The 12,098-nt window shown below is 42.4% G+C and overlaps 1 protein-coding gene across 3 annotated transcripts in view; it reads left to right on the forward strand.

Annotated features, from left to right (window-relative positions):
• HAPLN3 (hyaluronan and proteoglycan link protein 3) overlaps positions 1–11,376 on the forward strand; it is a 14,735-nt gene extending 3,359 nt beyond the window's left edge. For 2 of the 3 annotated variants that reach the window (XM_085890824.1, XM_085890825.1), the window contains 4 exons: positions 1,519–1,617; positions 7,913–8,287; positions 8,511–8,813; positions 9,436–11,376. In XM_085890824.1, coding sequence (XP_085746950.1) covers positions 1,527–1,617; positions 7,913–8,287; positions 8,511–8,813; positions 9,436–9,725 — 1,059 coding nt within the window. In that variant the 5' untranslated portion in view covers positions 1,519–1,526 and the 3' untranslated portion in view covers positions 9,726–11,376. Of the gene's footprint in view, positions 1–1,486; positions 1,618–7,912; positions 8,288–8,510; positions 8,814–9,435 lie in introns of all 3 variants that reach the window. The other variant, XM_085890826.1, reaches the window with a different exon arrangement.
• Positions 11,377–12,098: the final 722 nt, after the last annotated feature.

Here is a 12,098-nt window from a genome sequence, read left to right on the forward strand (position 1 = left end):
GTAGTGAAGGTAATTCAGTCCATGGAGTCACGTCTGGTATCTACTGTGGAGTCACGGTAGCGCAGTCCATGGAGTCATGTCTGGTATCCACTCTGGAGTCATGGTAGTTCAGTCCATGGAGTCACGTCTGGTATCTACCATGTAGTGAAGGTAATTCAGTCCATGGAGTCACGTCTGGTATCTACTGTGGAGTCACGGTAGTTCAGTCCATGGAGTCACGTCTGGTATCTACTGTGGAGTCACGGTAGCTCAGTGCATGGAGTCATATCTGGTATCTATTGTGGAGTCATGGTAGTTCAGTCCATGGAGTCACATCTGGTATCTACTATGGAGTCACAGTAGCTCAGTCCATGGAGTGACATCTGGTATCTACTGTGGAGTCATGGTAATTCAGTACATTGAGTCATGTTTTATTAGTTAATGTGGAGTCACGGTAGTTCAGTCCATGGAGTCATAGTCTGGTATCTCCTGTCGAGTCAGGTAGTTCAGTCCATGGAGTCTTGTTTTATTAACTCATGTGGAGCCACGGTAGCTCATGGAATCACTTTGAGAACAGAGCATCAATATCATCAACATGAATGATCTCACTGTAGGATCTGCTGGAGATTTGATGAACCTGCAAAGAAAACACCTCTGGTGGACCATAGGGCACCTGCGACATGAGGTGAAGGTGAACTCGTTAATTTGCTGAATTTGTTATTCAAGCCAAAACAATTGTGAATTTTTCATTACCAATGCATATCCTGTCAAGCAGAGAGGATAGCTCAATTGGTGACATTGGCTGGAGGAGAATGGACAGGCCAAAATTGAAGTGCAAGGAAGTGTTTCAGGTCATGAAAGAGGTTAGGGTGCAGAGAGAAGAATGCTTGGGATAGAGGGGTGTAGAGAGGAAAAAATAACTCGTGCAACTGATCGCATAAGAAGGTGGGATTAACTTGGGCCACGAAAATAGTCGAAATGGGACTACTAATGGGAATTAGGAATTTGGCCATGGTGCCGGCGATAGCGTGCCTGCTCTTCGAGAAGTCGAACCCAGGCTTGGAGATGAGTGCAGGCCATCCTGCCAGCCCCAAAAGTACTCGACCAATTAGTAAAATGGGTGTTTCACGTTGAATACGAGCCTTTCGGGGTTGGGTTCGACTTTAACTTTCTTATTCGATTCTCCTTGCAGCAATCTCTCCCAAGATATGATGAAAATCTCATCAGATTTATCTCAGGGTGTCATGATATATCATCGGAGATTTCTTTAATGGAGCACAAGTGGTACATCATTGATTTGGGATGGGTATGATGATATATGAGTTGGACCACACTTTGCCCCAGACAGCAGTTTATTATATATATATATATATATATATATATATATATATATATATATATATATATATATATATATATATATATATATATATATATTTATATATATGCAGATGTATATGTATACACTGCTTACAGTTACACCTTGTTTGCTTTTTGCATCTTCTAGTGAGTTCTCAGCTTAAAGAGATTGTTACTCAGGTGCAACCATGATGCTGGCTCTGCTGCTGTGCTCTGCTGTGTCCACGGCCACTGTTGTGTTCAGACAAGAGTCAGACTCTCCGCTCTTCACATACGAAGGTGAGGATGGAGAAGAAGTTATCGGGGACACCGAAGCAGCTTCTCATCTTCCTTATAAATTTCTCAAAAAGAAAAATAAAAAATCTTTGTTATTTCATTTGAATGTAACTGTACTTGTAATAAATCCAAACAATTTTTTTTTTTTTTTTTAATAATAAAAGGACACTCTTCGAGGTCACCACATACACCTCCGCCCACATTATTACATAATTATAATACTTGTACCAAGTTTGATTTAAATCCCTGAACCCAGATTCAAAATATTAAATAATTCCGGCTGCCAGACCCTGTGACCTGTTAATTACTCATGAACACCCTAATGTCCCCCCAGGACTTCAGGAACGTGTTGGTGAAGTTTCCCCTCGATGTCAAGCCGTTCTGGAGAAGATTTTTTTTACGGGTTATTCTTCAAAAAATCATAGTTGCCAAACCATGCGACCTATGACGTCATAGGTCGAGAACTTTTTGTTCCTCATTGATAGGTGATCATACCTGTAAAGTTTTTCTTCGACCTGTTCAGCCATTTCGGAGAAGAAGGTTTTTGAAGTTTTTTTATGTTAAAAGAAAAATTGTTGCCAAACCATCTCACTGATGACGTCATCAATTTCTCCCCCCCCCCCACACCACACATACACACAATATAGCCCTAGAAGACCCTCAAAATTTTTCATACTGATCGGATAAAGCATTCGACGTATGCAATTATGATGTCATAACGAAGCCACCTATGACGTTATCAAAACATCTCACTTGTTTCCCATGGCGAGTACTTCACGTGTGCCAAGTTTCAATACTTTCCATGGAGCGGTTGTGGAGATAAAGAGGTCCAAATTTTTCTTTTTTTTACCAACCTGGCTGCCACGCCACATGACCTATGACATCATAATTATCAGAAAAACATTCTACATGAGTAGTTGCACCGATGGTGAGAATTTCGTTTCAATTAGATAAGCGGTTGCACAGAAAACAGAAAATTTTTGCTCCCCACTATAAACTCCCTCCGGGATTTTGTGGGGTTTTTTTCATGCCATTACATCACGGGTGATGAAGGTTGTATTCAAGTTTCATCGGAATTGCATGGGTAGTTTCTGCAAAGAAAGCAAATACCTATTTTGTGGGACAACCCCCCCACAACCCCCGATTTTGTTTTTTCATGCCGTGAACAAACTTGTGTACATCAAGGGTGATGAAGGTTCTGGTAAGTGTTTGTGGATGAACAGACGGATGGACTGACGGACTGACGGGTTGACGACCGGATGGACGGACAGATGACGTGCCATCCCATAAGCTCCCCTGAACTACGTTCCAGGTGAGCTAAAAATCATACTTATTTCCCATTAGGAGTACTTAACATGTGCTAAGTTTAATTTTTTTTCCCATGGAGTGGTTTGAGATACAGAGGTCCAAAGTTTTTCCTTTTTTTCAACATGGCTGCCACACCATGTAACCTATGACGTCATAATTATCACAGCAACATTCAAGACAAGCCGGTAGGCAACATGGGTGGTCGCTCGACTAAGGCAAATTTGAAATATGTAGATAAGAGAACACATCAGATGGCATTTTTACCATTCGTTGTTCCATATAGGAACAAGACGAGCAACTGTCCATTCATCATTTGTGTTCGATTCCCTAACCCTACGTTAGGGAATCCCAACGCGAACGTTGGGGTGAAAGCATATAGTAATCTAATTGCATACTAGTCATACAGTTTTTGACGGATCGGGCTGAAATTTTTTTGACAAACAGGTTGATTATAGTGCGCATAAAAGCACCGAAGCCGATTTTTGATTTTCGGATAAAAAAAATAAAAGATATAAATTTTTTGGGATTTTTTTCAAAAATTTCAAAGTCCGGTTGCTCGGCAACGGTGACGTCCATAGCAACGGTGCTCAAAAGTATACAACTAGATCCTGGTATGAAGCTACCTGTCAAGTTTCATCAAAATCGGTTGACTCCTCTGGACTCCAGAGCCGTCCATTACATACAAACAAACAGACAGATATTCAGACAGACGGAAAACATGAGAATAAGGGTAGTCTAGCGACCACCCAATGAGTAGTCGCAACAATGGTGAAAATTTCATGTCAATCGGATAAGCTGTTGCAGAGAAAACGGAGAAAATGAGTATGGACGGACTTACGGACGACCTGAAAACATAATGCCACCGGCAAACTTCGTCAGCAGGGGCATAAAAATAAGCATCCTCGGTGAACCGATGAGGGTGAATATGCAAATCAACAAAACTTTTGGATTTGCAGCATTGTGGCTGAAACACACCTTCATGATACCTGGATGTGAACATTTACAAGTGGACAGTGTTCACACCTCTGCACCAGTCTCAGCATTCCAGCAATTCCAACGATATCCAAGGGGATGGTACTACTACCTTGTGATAAGGTGAAGCACTAGACTCGATATATATATATATATATATATATATATATATATATATATATATATATATATATATATATATATATATATATATATATATATGGTCCTTACACGTCGACCACAGAGTGAATGGAGGTGGAGGTAACTCGTTAAGAATCACCAGGCTGGTGAAGGTAGCTAGGTAACTATGCTTTAACTACATTAACTTCTGAGTGAAAGACCCTTGCCTGACTATCGTCTTGCGTCTACTCTTCTTCATCTCTCAGGTTGTGGCCCCTGGTTCTGTTGCTGTCTGTTCTGCTGAAGAACTCCAACACACCTATCTTGTCCACACCTTTCATTATCTTAAACATCTCGATCGGATCTCCTCGTAACCGCCTCGTTTCTAGTGTATAAAGCCCCGTCTCCTTCAGCCGCTCCTCATCGCTGAGTCCACCTAGGCCCGCAATCAATCTACTACCCTCTATCTGGTATATATGTCCTTCCTGAGTTGTGGTGACCAAAACTGCACACAATATTCGAGATGTGGTCTCATTAAATTCCTATACAACGTTAACAACACCTTCTTTGATTTTTAAATGATCCCCTATAAATACAACCTGAAACTCTGTCAACTCAACCTATAGCTACCTAGCACTGTCCTGCCTGGTTACCCCCTCCATCCCCCTCCCCACATTTCTATTACCACCCCCAGATCCTTCTCCTGTGTGACACGCTCCAGGATTGCCCCTTTCATCTTGTGAACTCTGTTTCCATTGTTCTTCCCCATCCCCAGCACCTTACACTTCTTTGTGTTGAACTGCATCCGCCAATCTTTTGCCCAATCCATGAAAGTATCTCGACGTTCCTGGCTCTTATCTCACCCCACTTGCTCTATTCACAGCAGCAGCCTCCGCTATTGGTGTTTGTTTAAGTGACTGAGTCTGATGCTTGAGCTTGTACATATATTACATAGGCAATAAACACATTCGGGGACACGAGTGCACTCTTACATTAATCGAAAAGACATTCGTAGACAATGGACAAATCATTAGAGTATATGGAGTTTGAATCGCAGGATCCCATAATCACGAGCTATGTGACCAGCAAGGCAACGGTCAAACAGGCCAACCCAGTCGGTGCTGTTCAGAGCAGGTGCCAATGAACGGGGAAACGTTGTGAGACCGTTGAGATGGAGGAATGACAGACACAGGGCTAATTCTGGGGCTTTGTAGTCGTGAGTTGACCAGCGACAAAGAACTCTACTGCTTTCTTTTCCTAATTGTTGACATTCTAGATAATCACATTTGGCTGATACACCTTGATGAATTTCCCATTGAAATGAAAAAGGTCTCTTTTCACTCCTCTGTGGAAGTTTGCAGAAAGTCTCATGATCAGGAAGTTGTGCTGGCTGGACAGGACTCTGGAATGCATTATCATTAGCTCACCCGGACTCAAGTCCGGTGAGCTTACTCAATCGAACGGCGTCCATAGGTGTGTCAGTCATTCAGTGAGTCATTTAGACACACGGTTTTGATGAAACTTGATTTTTTTTTGATTTTTTTGATGGTTTTGATGAAACAACCTTCATCACTCATGATGCACCAAAGTTTGTTCATGGCACAAAAAAAGATTAGGGTCTTGGGGGGGGGTTCTGTGGGGGTTTTGAGTGACTGTTGCTTGTGATCCAGGTGAGCTTCAGGACGCACGGTCCTCTTGTTGGTTCAGACCCTGGTGAAACACCAAATGATCAGGACCTCCCCAGACGCTACCTCATTCATTGGCAAACTTCTCAAATGTACGAAGTCACAAGATCGCATATGTTTTTTTTGTTACATCAAATGAAGCTGCTCACACTTGATGGTTTTCGCTGCAAGTTAAACTTTTACACCAGTTGTAAAATCGTCTACACTTCAGTTGTTTACTCACACTGTGACTGTCTGTCGCGTGAGTAGACTGCGGTGTAATCTGGCACAGTCAAAGGATTCAGTATTTTAACAGGGATGCCAATATTACTCATTTAATTCCCCTTTACAGATACATATATTGTCTTATTCAAACCACAAATTCTCTTTCTCGAGAGAGGGAAACTTCTAGATGCTTGAATTGGGTGAATAATTTGAAGGAGGCTTAAATGTGAAACCGCCCAGCCCAGCATTCCGTCCATTCTGTAACGAAGGTCATGCCCCGACTGAGAGATTCCCAAACCGGTTTGGCTGCTGAACCTTTGGGGGGCAAACATTCTCTTTGAACTCAAACCCAAAAGAATTCCAATGAGATATGAAGATCAAACCTTCTCCCCCTGTTCACCTCCTTCTTGGATAAACTGTCACTCAGGTGGAAAGTGGTGTTCGGCTAATTTGGAAACTTTTTGTGAACATCAACTTAGCTGTCACAACCCTTTGCTGAGAGATAACGTTTCAAGCAAATAGTTGTTGATTCCAACGATAGCTCATGGCATTTCTCCACACTGACCACACTGGCTAACTCAAAACAAGTTGGCTCGTTAAGTTGTTCATCAATGCTTAGCCAGGATTTAAGTTCATAATGAACGGTTTGACTCCTTTCTGAATTAGAAGAGCTGCAATCAGATTGTTTACGTCAAAGCATTCGAAGAAAATATTATGTTTGCGGGGTAGATGAAGGAATTTCAGAGAAAAGGTAGGATTGTATCGAGTAGCGTGGCCCGTTGACGTGTAGGAGACATCTCAATGTAATTAAGTAGGGAAACTATGAGCTTAAGTGTTACGTATTACCACATGGGGGGGGGGGGGTGGTGCTGTGTTAATTAGGTAGGGAGTAAGGCCAATTTCTCCCAGTATGTGATTGCCCCCCTGTGACCTTTTCCTATGTATTTGCATTTCCAAGACCAACGATAAAAAGGAATCACGTCCTTAAAACAACTACAATAACCGAACCGGACATTTCCGAGCAGGCGAAAACCCTGCCTCCAGGAATGACAACTCACAAACTACGCCCCTGGAGTGGATGATTAATGGGTGTGGTGTCAGGGAGGAGAGAGTCAGGATTGGAGTAGGGTTCCGAGGAAGGAGCGGGACAGAAGCGAGTGAGGCAGGATCGGCGGGTGGAAGAGAAGGGTATTACGGCTGGCTCCTCTCGACATGGTGAAGAATGTTGCACGATTCTCGTGTTTGTGCTGAGGCGGATTTGCCCGCGTGATGGAGCAAGGTGCTGGCCATTGACTGTTCAGCGGGATTGTGTGAGACCGCGCCTCGAAGCCTTGTGTTGTGTCACCGGGGAAGGAGCGGAGGAGCGGCGGCGGCACGTACAATCGTGAAAAGAAACTACACGGCGGTTTCTGAGCCCTGGTGTTGAGTATCACTGCCCGAATTGCCTCCTGTACCACATTTCCCACCCAGAGAGTGGCTGGGCGCCATTTTGGGTGTGTTTACCCATGCAGTGATGACGTGGTTTGGTGAACCCCAAGCTTCAGAAACTCATCTCTGGGCACACAGCTAAGTGCTGGGTGAAGGGAGGATTATTCTTTTATTTATCCTGTCCCCTTGTCTGTATTAAAGTCTGTGTGGAGGCACCTCAAATAGGAATTTAGTTTACCTCGCGTTCCATTTTTATAATTACACTTTGAATTATTACCGTTGTAAATATTTGATTTATTTTCATGTTTATTTAAGTTGCTTTTGTTGTCTAGTTGTCGTGGGTTCGAGTATAAACCCATGTACCTCTGTCCTTGCCGCCCTCCCGTCCCACGTGCACCAATAATCTCTGAGAATCTCGGCTGTAAGCCTCCAAAGGAAATTGTTCGGCTATCCATCCAGGTAGGGGCTAACCCTCTGGACACGGAAATAAGTCCTGGTGCTTGGAATTGTTGAGATCAGATTTGTCAAAATTAATCATTTGTATGTAGTGATTGATCCCCTCCAATTTGTTTCCACCATAGAAATCTCCAACATAAACCTTGAGGTGCAGGCAGATTCCACCAATGTCTCCACTCTCCGCGGCGGGAACGTCGTACTACCCTGCCGGTATACCTACGAGGGGCCAGAGGGGCCGAGCAGCATCAGAGATATTGTTCGCATTCAATGGACCAAAGTGCTTTTACCATCGTGGGAGGAAGAGGGTATCCTTGCAGCGTTGGGACAGCATGAGAGGGTCTACAATACCTACACTGGGCGAGCGAGGCTTCGGAGGCAGGACAAGCACGATGTCTCGTTAGAACTGCAAGATGTCACACTTGAGGATGATGGACTTTACAAGTGTGAAGTCATCGATGGTCTGGAAGACAAGAATGTTGAGGTGGAACTTACAGTTAAGGGTGAGTGGAATCGATTAGCAATTGAACTAATATTGATGGCTCTGATGTACATTTGACACCAGAGCCACACTTGAGGATGTTGGACTTTACAGAGCAGCAATATTATTGTTATGGTTGTTTGCAATAATTTTTTATGATTGTTGTAATTTATCAATGTTATTGTTATCAAAATCCAAACCGATTGATAAATTTATGTTGGTTGTGGTTCACCCTCCCACCACAGGCGTTGTATATCCGTACCAGTCACCGAGCGGGCGCTATAATCTTACCCTGAAACAGGCCCAAGAAGCCTGTGACAGACAAGACAGCAAATTGGCTACACCAAAGCAAATGCACGCCGCATGGGCCTCGGGCTTCGAGTGGTGCAATGCCGGCTGGCTGAGTGACGCTTCAGTTCGATACCCCGTACAAGCCTCTCGTGGGCCCTGTGGCGGTGAAGGCCAGGAACCTGGCATACGGAGCTACGGTTACCCCGATATCAGCACGGCCATGTTTGACGCTTTCTGCTTTTCGTCTACCTTCCCAGGTTTATTCCTCACTTCATGACTTTCACATACATGCAATACCTTGCGTCATTGATGTTTCCTTTTAAGTACTTTTTATCCCAATTGTAGTATCTTCACCTCTTTATGTGCAGTTAATAGGACACGCATTCAATCACACCGCCTACATTTAGAACGACGCCCTGTAATCTGAGAGTTAGGAGTCCAAACGTTCTTCATACAGTCAGAGAACTCCACTGCCTTATCATTCCTCATGGTGATGGATTTTTTCAGAAGCGATTGAGCAATGTTGGGTGGCTTTTGTATTGATGAGGTCACAAATGAACTTTGATTGAACCTCTTCACAATACTAACAAAATGAGGATGTGCGTCCATTCAACGTCCATTGATTAAAGTGGAGAAATAAGGTGAATCGTCTGCTCACAGTTATTGAGGAAGCACATTTCTTGGGGGGAAAGGAAGACCCTAAATGATTGGGGTGAACGAGCGAGAGCCGAGCCCTGTGTGTTGCAGGACGGCTGCAATTAACGTATCGGATCGTTTTCAATCCTTTTCATCAATCAACCCAAGAATCAATACATGACACGTATCAGCTGATCCGCAAATTCACGTTCTCTTATTTTTTTCACTCTTGTTTCTCTGCAGGCAAAATTTACTACTTGAGCCTGAATGGAAAAGGCCTATCCTTCATCCAAGCCAGTGACGCTTGCTTCCATGATGGTGCCGTCATTGCCAAACTGAGCCATCTGTATGCAGCTTGGGCGCTGGAAGGCTACGAACGCTGCGACGCCGGCTGGCTCGCCGACGGCAGCGTCCGCTATGCCATATCCGTCCCACGGCCTAACTGTGGGGGTGATGAACCGGGCATCCGCACCTTCGGCTATCCCAGTCCCACAAACACCACGTTTGGAGTGTACTGCTATAAGAGTACGTAGACAGAGAGATAGATCGACACAGATGGAAACATTGATCGTTAAACTATTTAAATTCCACTTTCGGCCTTTCCCAACCACACCCATCCACTTTCCTTTACAATCCCTTCTCATTTCCAAACTGAGTTCAAGCAATGACGACTGATCATTGAAAACGCAGGCCCTTTTCAAACACATGATTTTTCACAGTTTTATTGCTCAGATATAACTGCTTTCGCCTTTGTTTTGCTTCTTAATTTGTTTTATAATCATGGATGTGGCAAAGTATTTCTTTTCTTTTTTTTGGAAATGGATCTTTACAACTTTGTCGTTATTTACTTTTGCTTTTCCCTGTTGTAGGGTTTGTTTCTACAATTAGTTCCCACAATTTTTAATGGTACATTAGAGTTTATTAGACCACTAAGAAGTACTGAACCACTATTGAAGTTTTTTGTTTGTTTATTTTTTTCTTCCTCCACTCCAAATTTCTGTATCCGTATCTATATCTCGGAACCAGCTGGGACTTTTGGAATTAAATTTTGCATCAATAATGGGAATAAAAAGCATGCGGGGTTGATGATATTTTTTTGACCTTGACCTAATTTTTAACATCATGACCCAATTATAGAAACTTTTATATTTTCTTACCATAATTCGACAATTTGTTTTTTTTAATTTGATCAGAACGAAATTGCCCTCTCTCGACAGCCCAGTGTACGCCGCATTTACATCGCACCCCTCCAAATTGAAGGTCAAGGTCAAATGGCAGTCTGAAAAAAATAACGCGTTTTCTTTTTGTTGTTGTTGTTGTTGTTGTCATCACTCAATTTTGTCAACGCAGATTTGTTTTGTTCACCAATTTTGTCGCTTGGCCTTCCAATATGTTCTTGCATCATAATTGTGTACCTGCAACTGAAGTTGTACACCTGATATTTGATTAGTGTCCTTGACCGAATTTTTTGGGATTGTGACCTAATGAACAAAAAAACACCATCTTTTTGATCATAACTTGAATAATTTTCCTCTGATTTTCATTATCTTGAGTTTTATGGAGAGATTGTAAATGCAGACACATTCTCTTTATTTACACTCTATCCCGAAATGTTGAAGGTCAAGGTCAAATAGCTGTCGGGAAAAAAATTATGCCTTCAATGAATCGTGGATGCCGGGGAAGGCTTACCCTTGATCACAGATCACAGAGTGGGGGGGGGGGGGGGTTGTGCTCCATCGCTCTCAGTAAAATGTTACATTTGGTGAAATCGCATTGTGAACAGCAACTTCATTCTGAAGAGCCAGTTGCGAGACACTTGGAAAAACTAACCACACGGGCTTGGGGAGCCATGTGCTGTCATTATGCCGTGGGCCGGGGTTATCCTGGGGACATCTTACTTTATTTGAAATGCCTTTCAAGGGACGAAAATGATTTCTAAATCCATAATGAAGAATCCCTTTTGTGTGTTTTGCGAAAGGCCATGTAATGGCTTCCTTTGAGTCTTGAGAATCATTTTATTGCTGTTTTAATTTAATCGCAGTCATCAGTAAGGAGAGGAATTATATAGAAATTTGAATTTAATCACTGTGTTTATAATTATAACCGTTATTAGTAAGCGTTTACTGTTACAATTCCATGCAATCTGCTTACCTTTTGCACAGCTAATAAACAACATGACAAAAACCTTGTGGTGTGAATAGCTTTGTTGGGAGGGCAGTGAGGAAGGTTAAATTGAGGGGGAGGGGGGGGTTGGTCGTTAAATGCACTTAAATGGGTGGTTAATTGGAGGGATTTTATGCTAATAACAGAATTTTCTCGCAGATGGTTACCATACAGGTAAGAGTGTAATTACTTCCACCATGAACATGGATGGGGATTGTTTTCACCCCTGTCTGTCTGTGGGCAGAATATCTCAAAAAGTTGTGGACAGATTCAGATGAAGATTATTTTTGTTAATACTACTTAGTTTAATGCTGTTTTGGGGACACTTTAAATGGAATCCAAGTTCAGATTAAAAAAAACGAAGGAATAAAAGAGCTGATTATAATTCTTGAATTTCTCTTTAGATCCTTGTATAAAAAAAATTCTGAATAATGAGAATTTTCTTGTAATCAATATGGAAGCAGCAGCCATGTTTTTCTGACCTTGTGATCCCTGATGGGCTGTGAAAAGCACATGATTTAAATAATTGTATTTATTGCATGAGTGCAGGGCTTTGTAAAGCAGAATGTAAAGTTGTATCATCTTTTTAAACCTCCATTCATTCCTAATCCATTGATAGACAAGAAAATTCATAGAACACCTTACCCCGCACAGTCTAACTCTAAAGAAAAAGGATATGGGAAGGGTCTTTTCACCTCTTGCTTTCCATTTCCGAGCACAATCTATGTTTTTGAGCATGAACA

This window comes from Eptatretus burgeri, chromosome 8 (assembly GCF_056783735.1).
Source record: "Eptatretus burgeri isolate ZD-2024b chromosome 8, Ebu_testis_v1, whole genome shotgun sequence".
In the NCBI taxonomy this organism is placed as follows: domain Eukaryota; kingdom Metazoa; phylum Chordata; class Myxini; order Myxiniformes; family Myxinidae; genus Eptatretus; species Eptatretus burgeri.